Source organism: Pelmatolapia mariae, linkage group LG14 (assembly GCF_036321145.2).
Source record: "Pelmatolapia mariae isolate MD_Pm_ZW linkage group LG14, Pm_UMD_F_2, whole genome shotgun sequence".
NCBI classification, from domain to species: domain Eukaryota; kingdom Metazoa; phylum Chordata; class Actinopteri; order Cichliformes; family Cichlidae; genus Pelmatolapia; species Pelmatolapia mariae.
In genome coordinates this window covers 38,966,931-38,989,052 of record NC_086239.1, presented here as the reverse complement: position 1 = coordinate 38,989,052, position 22,122 = coordinate 38,966,931, and the positions used below count along the sequence as shown (strand labels likewise).

At 48.2% G+C, this 22,122-nt stretch overlaps 4 protein-coding genes across 9 annotated transcripts in view; 2 read left to right on the top strand and 2 right to left on the bottom strand.

The window, feature by feature from the left end:
- LOC134641727 (latent-transforming growth factor beta-binding protein 4-like) overlaps positions 1 to 1,461 on the bottom strand; it is an 80,447-nt gene extending 78,986 nt beyond the window's left edge. For all 4 annotated transcript variants that reach the window (XM_063494246.1, XM_063494247.1, XM_063494248.1 and 1 more), the window contains exon 1: positions 1,251 to 1,461. In XM_063494246.1, the coding sequence (XP_063350316.1) occupies positions 1,251 to 1,456 (206 nt within the window). In that variant the 5' untranslated portion in view covers positions 1,457 to 1,461. The remainder of the gene's footprint in view (positions 1 to 1,250) is intronic.
- Positions 1,462 to 2,792: 1,331 nt separating this feature from the next.
- Positions 2,793 to 6,851, top strand: ilkap (integrin-linked kinase-associated serine/threonine phosphatase). 3 transcript variants are annotated; one of them, XM_063493264.1, is made up of 11 exons: positions 2,795 to 3,097; positions 3,587 to 3,826; positions 3,999 to 4,156; positions 4,261 to 4,378; positions 4,461 to 4,567; positions 4,936 to 5,029; positions 5,110 to 5,197; positions 5,283 to 5,413; positions 5,500 to 5,619; positions 5,941 to 6,022; positions 6,606 to 6,851. In XM_063493264.1, exons 4-11 carry the CDS (start codon positions 4,314 to 4,316, stop codon positions 6,744 to 6,746), a joined length of 828 nt encoding a protein of 275 aa, XP_063349334.1. In that variant the 5' UTR covers positions 2,795 to 3,097; positions 3,587 to 3,826; positions 3,999 to 4,156; positions 4,261 to 4,313; the 3' UTR covers positions 6,747 to 6,851. The 3 variants fall into 3 exon arrangements, with proteins under 3 accessions (XP_063349331.1, XP_063349334.1, XP_063349332.1); XM_063493261.1 differs by lacking the exon at positions 3,587 to 3,826 and having other exon boundaries at positions 2,793 to 3,097; positions 3,999 to 4,133; XM_063493262.1 differs by lacking the exons at positions 2,795 to 3,097; positions 3,587 to 3,826 and having other exon boundaries at positions 3,833 to 4,156.
- Positions 6,852 to 8,432: 1,581 nt separating this feature from the next.
- On the top strand, positions 8,433 to 19,062 carry zgc:162872 (BAR_ACAPs and ArfGap_ACAP domain-containing protein). The gene is made up of 23 exons (XM_063494254.1): positions 8,433 to 8,633; positions 8,730 to 8,807; positions 8,883 to 8,940; positions 9,286 to 9,405; positions 9,647 to 9,700; positions 9,793 to 9,851; positions 10,002 to 10,185; positions 10,264 to 10,308; positions 10,408 to 10,503; positions 10,599 to 10,673; positions 10,814 to 10,917; positions 10,994 to 11,045; positions 13,666 to 13,766; positions 13,847 to 13,958; positions 14,060 to 14,253; positions 14,486 to 14,555; positions 15,012 to 15,106; positions 15,199 to 15,266; positions 15,630 to 15,790; positions 16,013 to 16,122; positions 16,227 to 16,337; positions 16,610 to 16,671; positions 17,167 to 19,062. Exons 2-23 carry the CDS (start codon positions 8,755 to 8,757, stop codon positions 17,286 to 17,288), a joined length of 2,106 nt encoding a protein of 701 aa, XP_063350324.1. The 5' UTR covers positions 8,433 to 8,633; positions 8,730 to 8,754; the 3' UTR covers positions 17,289 to 19,062.
- A 123-nt stretch (positions 19,063 to 19,185) lies between these two features.
- On the bottom strand, positions 19,186 to 22,073 carry wdr74 (WD repeat domain 74). The gene is made up of 2 exons (XM_063494255.1): positions 21,291 to 22,073; positions 19,186 to 20,507 (listed from the first exon to the last, which is right to left on the bottom strand). Exons 1-2 carry the CDS (start codon positions 21,900 to 21,902, stop codon positions 19,992 to 19,994), a joined length of 1,128 nt encoding a protein of 375 aa, XP_063350325.1. The 5' UTR covers positions 21,903 to 22,073; the 3' UTR covers positions 19,186 to 19,991.
- Between the last annotated feature and the right edge of the window lie 49 nt (positions 22,074 to 22,122).

Sequence of the window (22,122 nt, the reverse complement as noted above, 5' to 3'; positions counted from 1 at the left end):
AAAGATTTTCTAGATTTTGTGTGTGAGAAGCTGGAAATCAGATATCAGTCCCCTCCTGCAAACTTGAGCTGCCTACAGGAGTCCAAATCCACCTTCAAGCATCCAGCTCTACGTGCCCGAAAGTGCTCCCACAAACATCTGTGCATTCTCCTGATGGGAGGTGGTCAGCTCCTCCCAGACCTGGGTCAGGGCATCCGTGAGCTCCTGCGGTGCGATACACAAACCTCACCTCTGGATTCAGGTCTGAGGAGCATGAGCGCCGATCGGTGTCATCAATGCTTTCGTCATCAAAGAAATGCCTGCACACTCTGAGGCCAGGCATCGTCCTCCACCAGGAGGAGCCTGGGGCCCGCTGCAGGTGGACCCGGCCTGACAGAGTCTGAGGATTTCATCCTGGTTTCTAAGGGCACTCAGGTACCGGTAGCTAACACCTGGAGGTCTGTGGGACCATCCGAGGATATTCCTCCCCAGGGTGCTGAGCCGGTCCTGCTGGATGTGGCTGAAGGGGTCGTAATGTTCACGGCGGCGTCTCCAGACTCTGTCTCTTGTGCTCAGTGTGAGCCTGCTCTCATCCACTAGAGCTGGACCTGTTGGTTCTGCACAGTGATGTGAGCAAAGATTACCGTGCAGCAGGTTTGGCCCTCCTGCAGTCTGATTCTGACAGTCAGTCGGTCAGAAACGTGTACGAGGAGCATGATGGAGGTCTTACTGTAGCATTCGTGCAGTGCTCCTCCTGCTCCTCAGGGAGATGCTCTTCTACAGCTCCCGTGGACACAGAGGAGGAGCTGGTGCACCTGTGCAGCAGGTCCCAGCAGTTGGATGACACCAGCAGAGCACAAAGCAGAACTAGAGAGAAGTCAGTCAGGATGAATAATACCTGCACAACCACTCACCTGAGGGTCACACCTGCACAGCCTGAAGCTGAAGTCATGTTGTGTCTGTGATGATAGAGATTTAAACAGCAGACAGCACACCTGCGGGACTCGCTGTGATGACAAGCCAACACAAAGCACACAACCAAAGCTCCTCACTCAGCTGAGCCTTCCTGTCCTGCTGCCTGTTTACACACAGGTATGACGTCACCGTGACCAGGACACACAAAGTTTTTTGTTCTCTCCTCTCAGATGATTTCATACATGAAGTGAGCCGCAGACCGACAGCAGCCCGGCTGATTATAAGTGAATTATTTGGGTTGTTGGTGTGCTGTGGAATGTGATGGTGATGATGATGGTCATATGTGCGGTGCTCACCCTCTCGGAGCTGATCTCCGGCGGTCCCCGGGCTTCCCTCCGCTCCCCCGCGGTGCTGCCGTGGTTGTGCCCGCGCTCAGCCTCCTCCCCCCGGCCGGGCTCGTCTCCAGTCCCGCGTGCTGTTGTGCGTGCCCGGCGGGCTGCAGTGCTGCGGAGCAGAGCGCTGCAGCCCAGCAGGTCCAGAGGCAGAGCTCACAGAGCCGCATGTTCTCCGCAGGAGCTCCGAGATCAGCTGCAGCTGAGAGGTTCAGGCTCTCTGTGAGTGTGGGACATCCGAACACCCACAGCCGCTGCTGCCGCCAACCAACTGGAAGAGAGCAGCAGCCAAGCAGCCAATGAGAGGCCAGAGGCGGGCGAAGGAGGCAAGGAGGGAAGGAAAGGAGGGAGAGGAGTGTGCTGTGGAGAGCCTGTGCTGATGGTCTTCTGCGGTGGATGTTCTCTGGCACCAGAGGGTGCCATCACAAACACCTGACTGTGTGTGTGTGTGTGTGTGTGTGTTAACCTGCTTTTCACATCTCTCCCTTCATGCAGTGATCTCTGCTTTCACTCTATATTCTGGTCATGTCCACTTTTCAACCAATCAGGATTCAGCCTCTGCATCATTGTAGGGTCTTCACCTCACAGTAAGTTTTTTGAGGAGGCCGAAGAGCGTATTGCGATTTGGTGCTACATAAAAAAAACTGAACTGAATGCGCTGTCAGCCTTCTGCAGGACTGCACAGGAGCACGTCTGTGTCGGCTGCACACCTGTCTGCACAGACAAATAAGACACAAATGCAGCACCGTAACTTCATCATTACTGTGTAAGCTGTCAGCAGCCTGGGATCAACAAATAGTTCTTAAGTCTTTTATCAAATACGTGTTTTACTCGTTTTATGACATGTAACCTCAGTTTCTGTCAGGATGAAGCTGAACCATCACTTATTCAGATGCCCCTCTGTGTGTCAGTGATTGACAGACCCATGAAGTTATCCTCACTTATTTAAGTTAAGATCAGATTAAGATCTGACCGGGGAGTTTCCTGACTATGGATCCAAAATACTGATCTGTGACGTGGACAGCTGCAGGAGTTATGGATGGACTGGTTCTTATTTACTCTCTAGTCAAGCACTCAAAGCACTTTATACAGCATGCCTCATTCACACAGGCACATTTGCTTTTCCCAACTTAGTGCTTTCCAGCATTCACACTCCGATGGATGCATCAGTATCTTGCCCAAGGATCTTTGGCTGGTGCAGTCAGGGATAGACCACCAACCTTCTGATTAGCAGATGAATACACACTCCCTGCTGATCCACAGAACACTGTAAATACAGTAAATTCTGATGTTTGTGAATGTTCTTTATTATTTCACAGAAACATGTAAAACATAATTAAATAAAACCTAATGTAGCAAAATATGTGCAACTGCTAAAACTTTAGGTCCTTATTGCGGGTTAAACGTAACGATGCTATGGAAACGAAGTTGTCTTTTTTAGAGCTTCCTTCACAGACTTCCGGACATTTGCAGCTCGGATATTTTGAAGCTTTTGTTTTGAAAGCAGCGGCCGGAAGTAGGTTGTGTGTAGCCGTGTGTTGCTAATGCAGGGCTAGCTGTGAGGCTGCAGATGAAGAACAGTTCCTGCTGCAAAAGAAGCGACAGCGGGTCTTTAGCACAGTTTGGCCCGCTTTAATAATCGTGTCGGTTTAACACGAACTGGGTCAGCTCACACACCCAGACACGGACACCCGGACACGGAGAGCTGGGGCAGGAGCGGCGGTTCGCTCAGGTATCCGGGTTAGTTAGCTTGTTGCGGGGCAGCGGGATGGATCTGTTCGACGATCTGCCGGAACCGACTCAGACCTCCGGTGAGTTAACGGGAAGGTTTGACGTTAGCAGCAGGGCTAAGGCTCCATCAGAGAGCCGAGTGAGCTAACGTTAGCGTTACTGCTGCGGGAGCCGTGCTTCAGTTCACACCCCACAGACATGACTGATCGATTACGCATCGATTTATCGGTCAGCAGCTGCAGGTTTCATTAGCTCAGCGACAGTTTTCACCTCTAAAATGTGAGACTGTATAAAAACACTAAATAGTCAGCAAAGCACCGGGAAAATGAAAAGTGACGTATTTCCTTCCATAACGTGGTTGTATTGAATTACATTTTTTTCTAAAACTCGATATATCCGCGTAAACTCGCAGTTATTGATCTCTTTGATTATTAATAACTGGTATCAGTGAGGAACAGCCAGACAGGCTGTCTCTGAATCATCACCATCTTATCATCTGCCTCCATCTCACCCCCCCCCCCCCCCCCCCCCCTCCTCTGCACGTACATCCCTCCTCTGCACATGCCCAGACCATCTCACCCTCTCTAACTTTGATGCTCCTGGCCTCACTTTCCATATCAGTCACGGCTCTTTACCGTTCCTGCTCTCACCTCCACACTCCTACCTTTCTTTCTGTCTTGCTGCCCTCAAACACACCTTCCTCCTCCTCTTCCTCCTCCTCCATCTTTATCCAGCAGGAGGATATTTTCCACCAGCACCCTTTGCAAACGGACAAGAAGCAAAAACCCGTATCTGGTGCTCCTAAACAGGTCTATGAATTCAATAAAAGTATAAAAAAGTGTGAAATTCCACGAGCTGAGATGTGGAGTGTTTGATTTTGGTGATGTTAGACTGTGATGAATGCAGGAACAAACGCAGGTAAATGGCGAGGGTTGTGTCAGGAAGGACATCGGGCTAATATTTGATGTGATTCCTCCTCAGGTCCTGCTCTAGCAGCGCTCACAACTCCACCCCCAACCACCAGAGAAGAAGAGGAGGAGGAGAAAAGGTTGAAACGGAAACGAGATGAAGCACACAGGAAGGAGGAGGAGGAGGTCAAGAAAGTTTGCAAAGAAGGTCTTCAGCTGTTCCACCACAATGTTTGTTTGCTTCTTTTCCTCCAATCAGACGCGAGCACACGTGAATACGACTCGCAGAGGCGAGGGTGGACGCCGCCGGTCTCACGCTCTCTTTGTGTGTCTAGGCCTCCCAGTGCTCAGAGGATACGTGGCGGCGAGGCGTGGCGAGCGCGAGGAGATGCAGGACGCTCACGTGCTGCTGCCGGACATGAGCGGCTGTCTGTCCACGCTGCCAGGAAACGTGTAAGAGGAAGTCACGCCCACCAATCATGATCGGTCACAGCTCCTCTGTGTCGTCTCTCTGACGTCGTGTCTTTGTCTGCAGGTCCCGAGTTTCGTACTTCGCCGTGTTCGACGGCCATGGCGGCGCTCGAGCCTCTCGATTCGCCGCTGAGAACCTCCATCACACTCTCGCCAAGAAGTTCCCCACAGGTGAGTTTCCTCCACGCTGTTCACGACCCGCAGTGGTCAATCCCCCCTCGCTCTTATTTTGAAAGTCCAGTTGCTGCCGTCTCCTTTCCCTGCTTACCGGCTCGCTGTGCGGTCATAGACGTGATTGGATGGATGATGGATGAGGCAGCTGCTTGTTTTAATGCCACAGTAATAATAGTGATGTTAAAACTGACATAAATCATGTTTAATTATTAGAAGAATTAAACTGCTTTAATATCATGTCATGTCCACAAGAGGGCGCAGTAGTCCAGAGAGACCCAGAGTCACCTGTAAGTTTACTTTGACATAAACGTGTGTGTGAGAGCCATGGTGCCTTCTCATTGGTTAAAGCACGTCGTCTCTTTCAGGAGATGCTGAAAACGCAGACAAGCTGATTAAGAGGTGTCTCCTGGACACGTTCAAGCAGACCGACGAAGACTTCCTGAAGAAGGCCTCGAGCCAGTAAGACTCTGAGCGTCAGTGTGCCGCAGCTGTTTTTAAATGTGGAGCAGGAAAAGTTGACGAGCTGTTTGTGTGGACAGGAAACCGGCGTGGAAGGACGGCTCCACGGCCACCTGCGTGCTGGTGGTGGACGACATGGTGTACGTGGCCAACCTGGGAGACAGCAGGGTGAGCCGGGCGTTTCTTCACCTCCACCTGCGCTTCTTTTTCTTCCTGTCTTAAACTTCCTGCTGCGCCGTTTCTGTGTCTGCAGGCTGTGATGTGTCGGATGGAGGCGGCGGCAGACGGACAGAGGAGGTCGGTGACTCTGGCGCTCAGTAAGGAGCACAACCCAACCATCTATGAGGAGAGGATGAGGATCCAGAGAGCCGGCGGAACTGTCAGGTCCGAACCCTCACCGTCCTCCATCAGCGCCTCTCTGATTACGAACCCCGGCCTCAGCTAACGGTGATGTGTTCGTGTCTCCGCAGGGACGGCCGCGTGCTCGGTGTCCTGGAGGTGTCTCGCTCCATCGGGGACGGTCAGTACAAACGCTGTGGCGTCATTTCGACCCCCGACCTGAGGAGGTGTCAGCTCACGCCCAATGACAGGTAAGGAGAGACCAAAAGGCACTCCACGAATGTAGAAACATAATCATGACATTTAAAACAGCCTGGTCTGTGTCTCTGATCAGAGCTCAGAGTGTACCTGAGCTCACCTGAGCATCAGTGTAGTGAAGGTGGAGCTACATCAGTGCACAGGCTGTTGGCGCCAATGAGAGAGTGATGGAGAGTTCACTAACTAGAAATAAAACGTGTTTAATACATAAGATGCTGCACAGTAGAAACAGCTGGATTTAGACCTAAACAGCTTTGGTTTGCTGTGATCTGGGAGTCGCCCAGGTGTGTGAGCACTGTCCCTGCTCTCTGCAGGTTCATCATCCTGGCCTGTGACGGCCTGTTCAAAGTGTTCTCAGCCGACGAAGCCGTGAAGTTCGTCCTCGGCGTCCTCCAGGTATTAGCCCGTCCTCTTTAACACCACAAATCACATGTTAATACAAACTGCACGTCGCTGTGTCAGCAGGAAGTGCGACGGATGAGTGTAACAAAATAAGAGCGCAGTTAGCGTGTCTGCAGATTAGCTTCATGTAACTTTGGATTGACCCAAAGTGTTTTTCATCTGTGAGGGTGTAATCTGTGCAGTCACCCAGGTAATCTAAGGAGCTCAGGAAGAAAAGCAACTGTTTCTTTAAGTTTCATGAAGACGTTTGACCTCTCACTGTAGGATGGTGAAAGCTGGACCCTTAATCAAATCGAGGAGGGGGCCTAAGGGTCCATCTTTAACCATCTCAGAGTGAGAGGTGAGACGTTTTCATGAAAATTAAAGAACAGTCGCTTTTCTTCCTGAGCTCCTTTAGTCTACATGTTCAATCGAGGCTCTGCTTCATAGTTTAGACTTATATGTGCGTTTTAAAAAAAGAGACTGTATGCAAAAGATGGAGACACCCACTGGTATGTCACCCACTGGTTTTGGCCTTAATCCAGTTAAACATGTGAGTTCTGCTGGGTGACCTTCATCCTCCTCTTCATGCCTACAGGAGGGGAGCAAAGAGAAGGGGGCGGGGCAGATGGAGGAGGAGCGGTGGTTCGAGGCCGCCTGTCAGCAGCTGGCAAGCGAGGCGGTCAGACGAGGCTGCGCTGACAACGTCACTGTGATCCTGGTTTCTATTGGCTACTGAACACGTCATCATCATCCTCATCCTCATCTTTGTTTCTGTGTGGCTGCTGTATCGTCCGCTTCTTTTACAATAAAAAATGTTTTATTTTCCGTCTCTATCAGCTGATTTGTCCCGTCAGTGTTTGAATTTGTTAACTTTATTAACACAAATGCATCAGACCGTGCAGCCCGATCATTAAACAACAGAGCAGGTACAGGTTTTTTTTTTCTTCTTCTGTGAAGCAACAAAAAATCCAACTGGATGAAGAAAACATTTGTTCAATGTTTCATCGTAACTTCTGATAAAAAGCTATGTACGCCATTTTTTCTGCCAATAAACAGGAAACGAAAGGTGAAGTTATGCTGGTGAAAGTCAAACGTTTCACTTTGTTGGCCTCGAAAGATTACATGCATTTTATTCCTCACAGAAGTCGGTTTGCAGCAGCGAAAAACACTGAAAACATGCAAACATCTTTTTTTAAAAGAGATTTAAAACTACAATTAATAAAAGATAACTAATAACATAATTTTGTAGGGCTAAAAAATATTTGTATAGTTATTTTTTTAAATATTTTGTCAATATATTTGTTCTAATCTGAATTTTAAAACAAATGCATATAAACTACACATAAAACCTTAAATATTTATGTATTTAAGTAGTGTGTGTTATTTTACTACATGTTGAGTTTTAATTCAGTCAGTGAAAGAAAATCAAAAAACAATTACGAGTAGGGGTGGGTTTAAAAAGATCGATATTAGCTTGAATAACACGATATCGATTCATTAAATCCTGAATGATTTTTAAATATAAATTTATTTTGACAGAATCTCAGGTTAAAGCTCACAAAACTATTTCACAGAGCGTGGATCGTCCACAGACGCCGTCGGTGCTGAAAGTCGACAGCTCCCAGATTCTGAAGCTGAGGTTTCGTCACTCTGACCAAAACTGACTGAACCAGCAGCAAAAGAAGATCAAACTACGCTTCACGTTTGATAAACATGCTCATGAACTCCCTCTGACTTTGGCTGCTGTACTTCCTGCACAGCTCTCTCTCTCTCTCAGCGCACTCAGAGACCAGTTTACCATCAAATCTCTGTTTTCTGCATTATTCTGTGTTTATTACGCAGCAGTCTGCTGCTGTGTTCAGTGCTGTCGGCCTCTGACAGCAAAGCCTCATTTCTGCTGTTCAAACTGAACACATGGAAACTTTTACAAATGATTGCTCAGCTGTGTCTGTAATCAAACCTCTGTGACTCTGCTTCACTTCAGCAGCATCAGGTCATGTTCACATGTTGATTCATGGTTTGCTTCAGTTTTTGATCGACTGCAGAATATTTTTAAGGTTATCTGCTATAAAAAGCCAGAACAGGAAAATCTGCTTCATGTTTTTCTGTTTTAGCCTCAGTTACTTTGACACAAAGACACCTGCTGTGATGCTCACAGCTCTGATGAAGTCTCAGTGTCAGCTTTGGTTTATACACAGATATAAAATATGGATAAGTACTGATAAATGATCAGAATTATAATATTTCTGACTGTCAAAACTGAATCGAATCAGTTATAGAAATCAGTGACGATACTCAGCCCTAAATAACGGGCACGGTAGGTGTGGTTCCGCCCCGGGCCGCTGGGGGTCGCTGCCGCCGGAGTCGCTGTGTCTGTCGGCTGGCTCCGAGCCAAACAAAGCGGATATTAGGCGGACGTTGTCGGTTAGCAACAAGTCTGACAACAGCGGGCTGCAGCGGGACAGCTGTTAGTCCGAGAACAGCGGCTGACCCGGGTTAGTTACTCTCTGATCTCAACCGCGCCAATATGGAGGGCCGACCGGGGCGCATGTGCTGCGCGCGACGGATCCACCCGCTGTGAGGCTGTGGACCAGGCGCGTGAAGGAGTCCGTCCACGTCCCCGGCGCGTGTTTAAAAATGATTCATTAGAGCGGAGCTAACGGCTAACGGCAGGATGAAGCACCGCAGCTAACTTTATTTACACTCGCACTCACTACAGGGACACGGGACTGCTGGGTGACGTCATGGACTCCCTGCTGGACTTTGAGGATTGCGTCAAAGACTCACCTGAGTTCAGGTAAGCGCGCGCGCACGCACACACCAATCTGCGCATGTTCACTTGTAGTGATGACGCTTTATTTATTTTATTCAGGCTGGCTCTGGATCAGTTTGAAACAGATGTTTCACAGCTGGAGACAAAACTGGACAAGGTACAAGTACTACTACTATTACTACCACTACTGCTACTACTGCTGTAATAAAAACTGTTAGAGACGCATCGAGACAAGGTACAAGTACTTCCACTACAAATAGTGGTAGTACTATTTGTACTAGGCTACTGATACTGCATATACTAGTGCTAATACTGCTAGACAGTACAAATACTGTAGCTAATACTATTACGGTACTAGTTGTAATTTCACAGCTAATAGTAGTACTACAAATACTGTTAATACAGCTGTATACTCACTAGTACTGCTGAAGTACTGTTTGAAGCTAACTGTTACTAGTGAGGCAAGCTGATTGGTCTGTACTGTCTGTTTCTAAACAATCAGGTGATGAAGCTGTGTGGAAAGATGGTAGAAGCGGGACAAGCGTACAGCACTGCCAATAAGCTGCTACTGAGCGGCCTAGCTGAGCTGTGCACCAATCAGACGAAGGACAGCGTGATCACAGTAAGCAGCTCCTCGATACATCTGAAAAACGAAGAAATCGCCGCATCAGTTCGTCCAATTTACGCCAGACTTTCAGCTCCTGACGCCCCGCAACGTCTGCTCTGTTTCCTCTGAGTTCATTTATCTAACACTACTAGCTAATAAGCCAGGAAGCATTGACTAATGACCTAACATGTCTACTCAGTTTCTCGGTGGGGTGTTGGGGCATTTCCTGTCTGACTTCCTGTTTCCTTCCTCTCAGACCTGCTTGAACCAGTTCCACCAGGGCCTGCAGGAGATGGTCAGCTTCCACACTGTAAGTCCACGCTCAGCTGTACTCGTGTTTGTTTGTCTGAGCTCCAGCACAGACTCATGTGTTTGACTCGTGTGTGTGTGTTTCACCTGCAGATGTTGTTTGATCAGACACAGAGAGCCATCGGCCAGCAGCTCACTAACCTCTGCACGCAGTAAGGCATCACTCCGGGGGGCTGATCAGTATGTCGGGGTTCCAGGGTTCAGTGTAGAGGCCGTTGCCACAGTAACAGTAACACAGTTTAGCTCTGAGCACTGGCAAAGCTGCTCTGGTGAATGACACTGCTGCTCTTCATCTCTCTGAGGTTCCTGCCCCAGTTGGCGGAGACCAGGAGGGAGTTTGTCCGGATTGGCGAGGATCTGGAGACGGCAGCGACGAAGAACGCTCAGGTGTCTCGACATAAAGCCGCCGACGCCGAGCGGGCAAGTCACCTGCTGCTCGCTACACGCAAATGCTACCAGCACTTCGCCTTGGATTACTGTCTGCAGGTGTGACACCTGAGTGTGTTTAACATTGATGACATGAAGGAACATCAGATGCTTTATCCTCTATGTCCTAATTTTCAGCTCAACACCTTCAAGACTCAGCAGAAGGTCGACATCTTAAACTCTGTGAGTGAAAACACAACTCGTGGGTCTGTGTGATGTCATAGAGAGGGGACATACCTGATACGACCATCTTCGTGTACTGACTCAAGTTTGCGTTTCCAGATGTTCTCCTTCGTCCACGCTCAGTTCACCTTCTTCCACCAGGGCTTTGACCTGCTAAGAGACCTCGAGCCCACCATGAAAACCATGGCAGCGCAGGTCTGTGACCTCTGACCTCTTTGTGCTGGTTTGTGTGGTGGCCTCAGTGTGGAGTAACAGCTGTGTACACGTATGTGTTTGTGTGTGTTCCACAGCTGTCACAGCTGTCTGCAGACTGCACGGCCAAGAGGAAGGAGCTGGAGAACAGACACCTGCTGGTCCAGCAGAGGGTAAGGAGTCCTCACAGATCAGCACATCTGTCCCAGCAGACGCTGCAGACAGATGTTAGATATGTTGTTCATGGAGGGACGAATACATTTAGACTCAAAGCAGAACGAACGCTCTGAAACACGCGCGTGTTTGTTCTAAGGACGCTTCAGGTGAGCCGATGGTCAGCGCTTGTCCTGGCAATGATGACATCATCCGGGGTTACCTGTTCAAACGCTCGAGGAGGAAATCTAAAATGTGGAAGAGGTAGAGACCCGCAGCGTCACATGGCCTGCTGACCTTTGACCTCAGTGAATCCTTCTAACTTGTAAACCTGTTTCAGATCCTGGTTCACCATCAGAGACAACCAGCTCATATACAGGAAGTCCCACAAGGTGAGACCCGGCCACTCAATCAAAGAACAGCTAATCAAAGGGATCAATTTCACTGCCTGATAACTGATCAGATCAATCAAGAGGTCTGAATTTGTTCCCAGCTGGACGTTCTGTTTATGGTGGTTTAACTTCTGATTGGATTCACACCCCGTTACAGCCATTAAACAGAGATCAGCTCCTCAGCTTGATTACATGTAATCAAATCCAGCCTTAAATCCACCTGCGGGAGAAAATTAATGCCCAACTCCAGCTGAGATCACAGCTGAAGACACCTCACGTGACTTCATGTTGGTGTGACAAGTGTCCCTGAGATCTCTCTGGAAGCTGACCTCTCTTCCTGCTTTCATTCAAAACAATCGTTAGCATGTTTTTGTCTACGTTTATTCATTCTGCAAAATTTACTTTTTTCTTTCTGTTCACAAATTTTTACATCAAAAACTCAAGTTTAACATTTCTAAATCAAAATGTTCACATGATGACAGGAAATTAAAAGTTCAGTTTAAATCTGGAGTGAAATCAGTTTTAAAGTGGACCTCCTCTGATTATTACCTGCTCCGTGACACTTCAACAGGAGAAGCTGTGATAAACTGTGAGTTTAGAGCTCACAGGGTTCACTCTGTGTACACTGAGCTCATTATTAAACCTTTGGTCATGTTTGATATGAACATCCATGACAGGAAGTAATGAAACACTGAAAAAGGTCCACTTTAAAAAAAATCTGTATTTTTCACTTACCCTGATTCGACGCTAAATTCAAATAAAAACAAAGTAGAAACCCTCCAGACAGTCAAGTTACACTCCACTGGTCCTGGAATTACAGGAAGGCGTCCGGTTATACCACCTCACACTTAGGTGAGTTTTTTGCTTTTAGTGTTTGAAGAAAGAATTTCATGGATGAATGTTAGTCTGAGGAAGAACTGCATAAAATTCAGGATGATGAGGATGGTGATGTTGGTGAGGATGATGATGTTGGTGGTGTTGGTGAGGATGGTCATGTTGGTGAGGATGGTCATGTTGGTGAGGATGGTCATGTTGGTGCGGATGGTGATGATGTTGGTGAGGATGATGAGAATGGTGAGGATGATGATGTTGGTGAGGTTGGTGGTGTTGGTGAGGATGGTGATGTTGGTGAGGATGGCAATGATGTTGGTGAGGATGGTGATGATGTTGGTGAGGATGATGAGAATGGTGAGGATGGCAATGATGTTGGTGAGGATGACGAGAATGGTGAGGATGGTGATGTTGGTGAGGATGATGATGTTGGTGAGGATGGTCATGTTGGTGAGAATGATGATGTTGGTGAGGATGATGAGAATGGTGAGGATGGTGGTGTTGGTGAGGATGATGATGTTGGTGAGGATGGTGATGTTGGTGAGGATGATGATGTTGGTGAGGATGGTGATGTTGGTGAGGATGGTCATGTTGGTGAGGATGATGATGTTGGTGAGGATGGTGAGGTTGGTGAGGATGGTCATGTTGGTGAGGATGATGATGTTGGTGAGGATGATGATGTTGGTGAGGTTGGTGGTGTTGGTGAGGATAATGATGTTGGTGAGGATGATGAGAATGGTGAGGATGGTGATGTTGGTGAGGATGGCAATGATGTTGGTGAGGATGGTGATGATGTTGGTGAGGATGATGAGAATGGTGAGGATGGTGATGTTGGTGAGGATGATGATGTTGGTGAGGATGGTCATGTTAGTGAGAATGATGATGTTGGTGAGGATGATGAGAATGGTGAGGATGGTGGTGTTGGTGAGGATGATGATGTTGGTGAGGTTGGTGGTGTTGGTGAGGATGGCAATGATGTTGGTGAGGTTGGTGGTGTTGGTGAGGATGGCAATGATGTTGGTGAGGATGATGATGTTGGTGAGGATGGTCATGTTGGTGAGGATGATGATGTTGGTGAGGATGATGATGTTGGTGAGGATGGTCATGTTGGTGAGGATGATGATGTTGGTGAGGATGGTGAGGTTGGTGAGGATGGTCATGTTGGTGAGGATGATGATGTTGGTGAGGATGATGATGTTGGTGAGGTTGGTGGTGTTGGTGAGGATGATGATGTTGGTGAGGATGATGAGAATGGTGAGGATGGTGATGTTGGTGAGGATGGTGGTGATGTTGGTGAGGATGGTGATGATGTTGGTGAGGATGGTGATGATGTTGGTGAGGATGGTGATGATGTTGGTGAGGATGGCAATGATGTTGGTGGTGTTGGTGAGGATGGTGATGATGTCGGTGAGGATGATGAGGATGGTGATGTTGGTGAGGATGGTGATGTTGGTGAGGATGGTGATGTTGGTGAGGTTGGTGATGTTGGTGAGGTTGGTGAGGATGGTGATGTTGGTGAGGATGGTGATGTTGGTGAGGATGGTGATGTTGGTGAGGATGGTGATGTTGGTGAGGATGGTGATGTTGGTGAGGATGGTGATGTTGGTGAGGATGGTGATGTTGGTGAGGATGGCAATGATGTTGGTGAGGATGGTCATGTTGGTGAGGATGGTGATGATGTTGGTGAGGTTGGTGGTGTTGGTGAGGATGGTGATGATGGTGAGGATGGCAATGATGTTGGTGAGGATGATGTTGCTGATGATGAGTCATGTTGAATCCCACGCCGCAGGAGGAAGCTGTGGTTCTGTTTGAGGATCTGCGACTGTGTGCTGTCAAATCTCTGGATCACGTGGACCGACGCTTCTGCTTTGAGCTGCTCTCCGTCCAGAAGTAAGACAGTGAACACGGCGTTTTCACACCTGTAGGGTCATGTGATATGGCGTTAATTGAGCAGGTGTGTTTGTTTCCAGGTGTTGTGCTCTGCAGGCCGACTCGGAGCAGCTGAAGCAGGCCTGGCTCAGTGCTCTGCAGGGCAGCATCGACCTCGCCTACAGAGAGCGAACCGACACTCAGCTGACGCAGGCCGGTCCACACCACGACCACGATACACTCACCTCTGAATATTACAGCTAACTCCCCTCCCCCATCCGTTTGGCTGACGAGTTCTTCCTCTCTATGTGCAGCCTAAGGAGCTCCCCCCTCTGCATTGTGGTGGGGATGTCTCTCCGGGCCCTCCCGCCCAGAGGCCGGCAGCATTGGGCGTGGCCCTGAGGGGCCCTGGGAACCAGAGGTGCTGTGACTGCGGGGAGGAAGAGCCTCGCTGGGCCTCCATCAACCTGGGAGTCACCATGTGCATCGAGTGCTCCGGCATACACCGGTAACAGCCCAGGTTTCAGGAGGACTTCCTCCTCATTTCTTCTTCACTGCTTTTTAGCAGGTGTCAGGCTTTAATCTCGCCCTTTGATCTTTCATCAACCTTCTCTGTCCACACACAGCCTGTGGAAACCATGAGAAGTACCCACTGGTGTTTGGTGATCTTCATAGTTTACTGTCAGAAGATGAAAACCAGCAACATGTTGGCTGATGTTCTTCTTTCTCTGTGTCTGCAGGAGCCTCGGAGTCCATCTGTCGAAGGTGCGATCTCTCACTCTGGACTCCTGGGAGGCCGAACAGCTGAAGGTAGAAGCGAAACACTCTCTGAAGTTTTAACGCTCCGGCATCATAAAGTGAAGAGCAGACCGTAAAGTGAGGAAGCTGTCAAATATAACGCCACGAGGAGAAATGAGAAAGCTCAAAAATCAGATTTCTGCCTCTATGTGAACCAAACACCCTGAACTAATAACAGGCTGACAAATCGCTGCTCGGTCATTGAATAATTTCAGGAAATTGCTCTAAACAGTCTCTAAAAAGCAGTCAGCTGTTTTGGAAAATAACACAAGAAGAATGTTCCTGGCTTCTCTGGGATCTTTATGTTTGAAAACCCACCAAACTGATCCCAGAACAGCCCAAACTGCCTTCACCTGTCCCGAGTCTAACCGGGAGAATCTCACAGTGCTGCTCATGTCTGACGTTTAAAAAAATCAATAAAGAATCGATCGCAGCCCCAGATTCTAAAATGTGAATGCTCTTCCCCAGCTGCTGTGCGTTCTGGGAAACGATGTGATGAACCAGATCTACGAGGCCCGATGTTCAGAGGAGGGACGAGTCAAACCCCGAGCCGACAGCCCGCGGTAAAAACACGAGCCGATGAAAGGAATCGGCTTTGGTTAAACGTGAATGTTGGAAGCAGAGATTCAGAGCGTCCTGTTTTTCTCCCTTTCAGGGCCGAGAAGGAGGCGTGGATCAAAGAGAAATACGTGGAGAAGAAGTTTGTTCAGGCCAACAGCGCTCGTAAGTCCGACCGTCTGCACATTTTAACTAGAATTTAATAAGTTTGTTTAAACTGGAATGATACCTTATCAGCACATTCATCACTGCAGTAATCTATTACTTTTACATTTTACTGCTGGATTTGTTCCTGCCGCTGCTCTGAGCCTCACAGTAACACCTGACCCATCACGCCTCTCTGCTGCAGCACCCGTCTGTTCACTTCCTGTCCCATGCACGACAGCTGTGTGGTTCGCTTCCTCTGTCAGTGCTCGCATCGGCGTGTTACGGCGTCCTGTTGCTCAGAAGTGTCGTCTTGAAGTGGCTCAGCACTAATTTAAATTTATTGTGTTTAGAAAAGAATGTTTTCTCCGTTTTCTGTTTCAGAGCATCATCGTCATAAGGACGCAGCCATGCTACGTCTCTATCAGGCGTCTTTGGCAGGAGACGTGGTTGCCATGGCGTCCATGTTGGCCGAGGGGGCGGAGGTCAACGGGAGCGTTGGCGAGGAGGAGGGCCGCACGCCGCTGATCGGAGCAGCGATCGGGGTGAGCATGCACAAAGAAGAGGAAATATTACTGAAAACACCTTTTATTGATTATTAGTTATTAATAACATTACTGACTCCTAACTGACATCATCATCGCTGTTATTATCAGTAATATTATTTCTGCACACTGAGCCTTTAAAGAGCTGATGTAAACAGAATACAAACTTTTTTCTTTTTTGAAGCAGTCGTTGCTTTCACTGTTTCTCTCGGCTGCCTGCAGGGGTCGCTGTTGGCGTGCGAGTTCCTGCTGCAGAACGGCGCAAACGTCAATCACAGAGACCTTAGAGGACAGGGGGCGCTGCACGCTGCCGCCACTGCTGGTCACACCGGGTAACCACACGAACACAGACATGCACAAGCACGCACACACACACACACACACACACACAGCATGAGCTCGAATCAACGCTGCTGGTTTTGATTGGCCATTGCAGACAGGTGTGCCTGCTGCTGAAGAGAGGAGCCAATCAGTACGCAGTGGACGAGAGAGGTCATGACCCTCTGGCCATCGCCGTGGAAACGGCCAATGCTGACATCGTCACTCTGTGAGTCACAGGAAGTGTTTTCAGCCTGAACATTGTTTCCATGGCATCCTGAAGATCAGAAAAGCCCGCTGATGTATGATATAGTCGACACGTGACGTTTCACATTTCAGACCGTGACCAGAGTCCAATCATAAAAGTTTCTCGTACGTCAAGGGACTGATCTGATTGGTCGAGGCGGGTCTTCAGAGCGCTGTGGAAACACACGACCAATGATGGAATTTTTCAATTCTTTTGTGAAATCTTTTAACGTGATTATGGCTCGTGTGTTTCAGGCTCCGGATGGCCCGGATGAACGAGGAGATGAGGGATTCGGAGGGAGTCTTCGGCGCCGCGGGTTAGTCGACTCCAACATTTGTCTCACGTTTGTCTTCAGCTGAGAAGGAAGGTGAAACCAGATGGCTGAACTAGTGTCACGCAGAGCTGCTCCAGTCCAAAAATGAAAATAAAGATTATGTCCTTTATCAAAGTTTTGTAGCTTGGTGAAATCTGATTGGTTATTTTAAAGGCGCACTCTTAATGACCGGAGCAGGAACTGTAAGTGTAACTTTCGTTGTCATGGAGACGTCAAAACGCTTTGAAAGTTTGTCGGCTTTTTCTCAACACGAGCTTTTCAAACCTGTTTCCCTGTGATGCAAAGTCCTGCTGGGCGTGCTCACAGTTTCTGAAATGGTCGCGAACCTTTACCTGAACCTGGGGTAGGTTGGGGTTAACCTGTGAACCTGATTGGCTTATATTTCCTCTGTTGATTGGCTCTTTGGAGGCAGGGGAGAGGCCAGCTCCTCCTCCCATGATGTCTCCTGTTAACTTGTGACTGTCGTGTTGTCCTCAGGAGATGATGAGACGTTTCAGGACATCTTCCGGGACTTCAGCGACATGGCGTCACATGACCCGGAGCGACTGAGCCGGCGGCACTTCAGCCGAGGAGGGGCGGAGGAAGAGGAGGAGGGGTAGTGTTGAAAGGATGGAGAGCGGTGACGGTAACAGTGTAAATTATTCTGTCACGAGTACCAGCCCACCCAGGAGGAAGACCTCAGACACCTTCTTCTTGGATTACCGTTGACGGAGAACCGTTACCGACCTTCAGATAACCACGAGTGCAGCTGAAAATATTTCCTCTCATATTAACCTCAGATTATTGAATCTAAAGATATTTTATCTGAATAATCACGTCTTAACTCTCATGAGAGGAGATCAATGTTACAGAGGTTTGTCCTCAGTCACGCAACTTTACTTCAGGATGTAGTTACAGCTAGCGCCCCCTGCTGGGCACAGTTAATCGGTTACTAATTTACTGTGAAGATCCTGACACGTCCTCTCAGTGCGGTCCTGAAAAACTTCCAACAGCACTTTATGTCCTCACAATTCAGACAGCATTCCAGAAAATATTTCCAGATGTTTCCGCTCCTGCGCCGAAAAATAGGAATCACCAAAAGCTGGAGCGGATCTCTGGGAATGAAGGTGTTTTATGTGTGAAAGGTGGTGCTGTTTGAGCTCTGACAGCTGATGGAGCTACAGCCTCGACCTTTTGTTTTAATCTGTCTCTGTTTGAAAGTCCAAACACTTCACATCCCAGCTTGGTAATAACGAGGAAATACAACAACAGTAACATGTGACAGCACCTAACCACACAGTGAAAGGTAATAACAGACACGTTTTGGTATCGTGGTTTTTAGATGTTTATTAGACTGAAATGTCTTTATTGTAATAACAAATACAACGACAAGGGAAACGAGAGAGAATATTTTTAACACTCTGAAACCCTTTGAACAATAAAATGGAGACATGTTTAATATTTGGAGGTAAATCTTTAATATAGTGACGTTTATGTGGTAACATGTTTTTACATTCTAGGACAAATTAAGATTAAATTGATCCAAAGTTCTCCCTCGTTTGAAGGTAATGTAAATACATGATAGTTATTACCTCGTGTCTTCTGCTGTATTTCACAGTAATATTTACAACTGGAACCAGAAAAAAGTGTCTGTGAACGTAAACGTTTCAGCTGTTACTGTAAATATTTGGCTGTCATTTCCACGTTTTTACCGAGCTGTGACGGAGAGTGCCAGCGAGCGCCCGCGGACGGCAGCTCTGCTGGTCTCCAGGCCGAGCGTGAAGCCGTGATGAGCTTCGCTGAAACTCTGATGTACGGTGGGAGGAAGAAGACGCGTCAGGGTTGAATTTAATAACCTCCCTTAATGCCCCGTGTTTAACAGTGTGTCCAAAAGGGATTTCAGACTTTTGCTGCTCATCTGTTTTTAACTGTTTGTGTGACTGAACGAGGCCGCGAGGCTCGTCTCTGACTGAATGTTTGACACAGCAGGACGCGTCAAATCACGCCGATGACGCCGTTCGTTACTGCTGTGATGCTACTGCTCAATAAAACCACTGAAGAAGAGTCTCTGATGTTCGTTCTCACCAATCACGCGACACTTTGAGCTCCAGCTGTTTTAAACATAGTTTGTTACAGTAACTCATACCTGTCCACCTGTGGATTTCACAAGCTCCACCCTCTGCTCACCTGCGAGCACAGACGTAAAAAATAATACACTTTCTGTTTGTTGTTCTCTGAAAAACATTTAAAAATTAAACATCCAAACATGAGCCGATGAGTGGAAATAAAAAGCAGGGCGGGACTAAAACTTCACCTGAATGAGGGGGTGTGGCCTAACATCATTTCAAAATGTCTTTTTTTGTTTGTTTTAAATAAAGTCTCTGATGTTTCTGATGGGCTGAGTGAACATTTCATTTATTAAGAGCAAGCTCAGTGTGAAATCACAGGCCTGTGTTCACAGCTGGGAGGGGTCTGTTGTTATTTACATGTCACAGTAAACTGGGGCTGTTTGTTTCAGCCAATCACAAACAAATGCTGCTGACTCAGGACTTTTGCACAGTACTGTAGTTCCTCCCATGTTTCCATCAGACACTGAAAACAAGTTCTGTGTGCTGCTCAGACCTGCAGCTGCTGCCAGTGAACGCACCTTTAATAGGAGCAGCTCGGGCTGCGTTCACTGACCGATGAGCCACACACAGCTCTGATCCTGAGTGGGTCAGACGGGTAGATTTATCGCTTAAAAACCTCAAATTGAGTTCCTCAATTGAAATGAAAAACAGGAAGTTTTTCATTTCAATTTCATTTCTGTTATTTAAATGGTCTGGGTAATATCTGTTAGCATTAAGGCTGTGAACCCTGACAGGTCAGAAGGACAAAACAGTGAAAAACTGGAGGCTCTCCTTTCCCCCCACATTCCTATCCACTGGGCCGCATGTTTGAGCGCCCTGCACAGAATTAAAACTGGATTGTTTTTCCACTGTTTTCTCCTCTGCTGCAGTTTTTCCTCAGGAGCTGAGATGCTCTGTCAGCACATTTAACTTCTTTGATCAGACACAGGAAGCAGAGACTCCTTTAATCATAATTACACGTGTATTTTCAATAATTACAATCATAAAAAAACAACAAAGACGTTTTAGGGCATTCATACATTTGTCTCCCCAGGCAGACGCAGACTCTACCTGTTCACAGGTGAGAAACATCTACCCAGTACCTGAAGCTTTTCAAAATAAAAGTTAAGGCCTCCAGTCTGAATAAACGCTGCTTACAAGCCCCCAGCTACAGCGGTTAAACGTCCCACTGTCCTCTAAAACCTCAAATGCCTCTCAGTCCTGTGCCTTCTTCCTCTTCTTCGTTGTCTCTTTGTCTTCTGTCGTTTTCCTCTTCTGCCTCTCCTCCACCCGCTCCATAGCGTCCCACACATCATCACCTTCGTCTTCCTCCTCCTTTACCTCAGACTCCGCCTCCCCTGCAGTTGCCCCTCCCTCCTGCAGGTCTTGGCTGGCGAGCAGGAGGCAGTTGAGACTGGACTTGAGGTAGACTTTGTGCTGCAGTTTGCGGTCCTCCAGGCTGTGGATGCGCAGGAAGCGGTCCAGGCCGCAGGACGCCACCAATGGCTGGGAAGCGTGGCACTGAAGCCCCCTCACGCCGCCCGCCAGCCCCTTGAGACAGCCACGCACCAGGCCCTTCCTCAGGTCCAGCAGGGCGATGTGACCCTGGGTGTTGCCCACCGCCACCGCGGTGCCATCAGGCGTCAGAGAGATAGCGGTGAGCGGGTACTCGCCGTACTCCGCCTCCAGGACAGGACGCCTCTGAGGAGACGAGGGGTCGAACACGTGCACCTGAGAGAGAGTTACAACATAACTTTATTTATAAAAAAAAAAAAACAAAGCAGGTCATTAATTGACAGATTTAAACTTTATTTTCTGCTGCTTAATTATTATTATTTTATTTGTTTTTACACCTAAAAGCATTTTTTCCACTGATCAGGAATCAACACCGAGGATACTGAAGACCTCAAAGTGAAATCAATATTATTATTTCTTTTTAGAAACACTTTAGAAATTATCCACAACTTTAACTTTAGTTGTGTTGTTTTTGTCTTAATAATTTTATGGAATATCCCTTTAAACTTGTAAACCTGGAGGAAATTTTAAAGATCATAAATGTATGAGAGAAGAGGAAGTAAACCTTAAATCAAACACCTTCTGAATGGAGAGAAAACCGATGAGGAATCGGTCCGAAACAAAACTGACGATGGCTTTGATAATAAAATCATCCATAATTTTAGCCTTAGTTTGTTTTACTCAGAGAGTTTGTTGTTGTCCTTTAATATTGCTCAAATGTTAGCCGACTTAGAGAAAAAAATATAATACATGTAGAGAGCTGAGGATTTACACAAGCTTTAATTTTGTCATAGACTTAAGAAAATTTTAAATGAAACACTTTTTGAACGGAGTCTGGTCTGACTTTTGAGCCAATTCAGAGCCAGAAGAACGTTTACAGATCACACAAACCAGATGTTTGTGATAAGCTTGACCTTTGACCCGGGCCAAAGTAAACTTTAAATGGGTCTTCTTTAAAAACACGGTTTGTCCTGCTGAGGGTGAGTCACAGCTACATACCTGGTGGTAACCCGTGCAGGTGACCACTTTGTCGGAGTCCGGGATGAAGGCCATGTCCCGGACCCAGTAGGGCCGCCGGAGGTCCAGCCAGTCGTCCCGGAGGTTCTTGGCGCTGAACGCGGGCTGCTCGGGCCTCTGGAGGTCCCAGATCTTCAGGCCGTTCTCCTTCCCTCCGGTGGCCACCTTGTTTGGGTTCGCCGGGCTCTGCCGCATCCTGCACACGTTCTTCCCGGCGTCCACCTGTGTCACGGGCTCGTCGCCGCCCTCTTCCCTCCACACGCGCAGCGCGCCGCTCTCCGCGCAGGTGACCAGTGCGCCGCCGCCCAGCGCCGCTAGCCCGGAGAAGCAGCCCTCCGCCGGGTCCCCGCAGCTCCGGCTCTCGGTGAACGCGCCCTTTTCCACGCTGAACGTCTTCACGGTGGCGTCCACGCAGCCCACCAGCAGCTCGCTCTCCGCCGCGTCCCCCCAGCACAGCGCGCGGACCTCCTGGTCTCGGCTCAGGTGGCTCGTGTTGCAGAAGTTGAAGGCCTGTTTCCGGGACAGGCTGACCCCCTTCAGGATCCCGGTCTCCGAGCCGAGCCACACGGAGCACAACCGGCTCCGGTCCCCCATCACACCAGACTCACACACACCAAATCAGCCGAAAAAACCAGGACAGCTCCGGGTCCGCGTGGATACTCTGTAGATTGTGGCGCGTGTCTAAGTCGTCACACTACAGCTGGAGTTTTTTAACAGACAGTGTCACGCGGTTCAAAGCTAAGAAAAACTTTCGGCAGTACAATTAAAGTCAAAACAGTATAAATAAAAATACTTACACGACCAATGTTCTGCT

Excerpts from the sequence above, each read along its gene's own strand:
- ilkap (XM_063493261.1), top strand. The coding sequence starts at position 3,055 with ATGGATCTGTTCGACGATCTGCCGGAACCGACTCAGACCTCCG. Across the intron at positions 5,620-5,940 it reads CAGCTCACGCCCAATGACAG|GTTCATCATCCTGGCCTGTG; the intron begins GTAAGGAGAGAC and ends TGCTCTCTGCAG. Across the intron at positions 6,023-6,605 it reads TCGTCCTCGGCGTCCTCCAG|GAGGGGAGCAAAGAGAAGGG; the intron begins GTATTAGCCCGT and ends TCATGCCTACAG.
- zgc:162872 (XM_063494254.1), top strand. The coding sequence starts at position 8,755 with ATGGACTCCCTGCTGGACTTTGAGGATTGCGTCAAAGACTCACCTGAG. Across the intron at positions 13,959-14,059 it reads CCGACACTCAGCTGACGCAG|CCTAAGGAGCTCCCCCCTCT; the intron begins GCCGGTCCACAC and ends CTCTATGTGCAG. Across the intron at positions 16,338-16,609 it reads AATGCTGACATCGTCACTCT|GCTCCGGATGGCCCGGATGA; the intron begins GTGAGTCACAGG and ends CGTGTGTTTCAG.
- wdr74 (XM_063494255.1), bottom strand. The coding sequence starts at position 21,902 with ATGGGGGACCGGAGCCGGTTGTGCTCCGTGTGGCTCGGCTCGGAGACC. Across the intron at positions 20,508-21,290 it reads CCTGCACGGGTTACCACCAG|GTGCACGTGTTCGACCCCTC; the intron begins GTATGTAGCTGT and ends ACTCTCTCTCAG.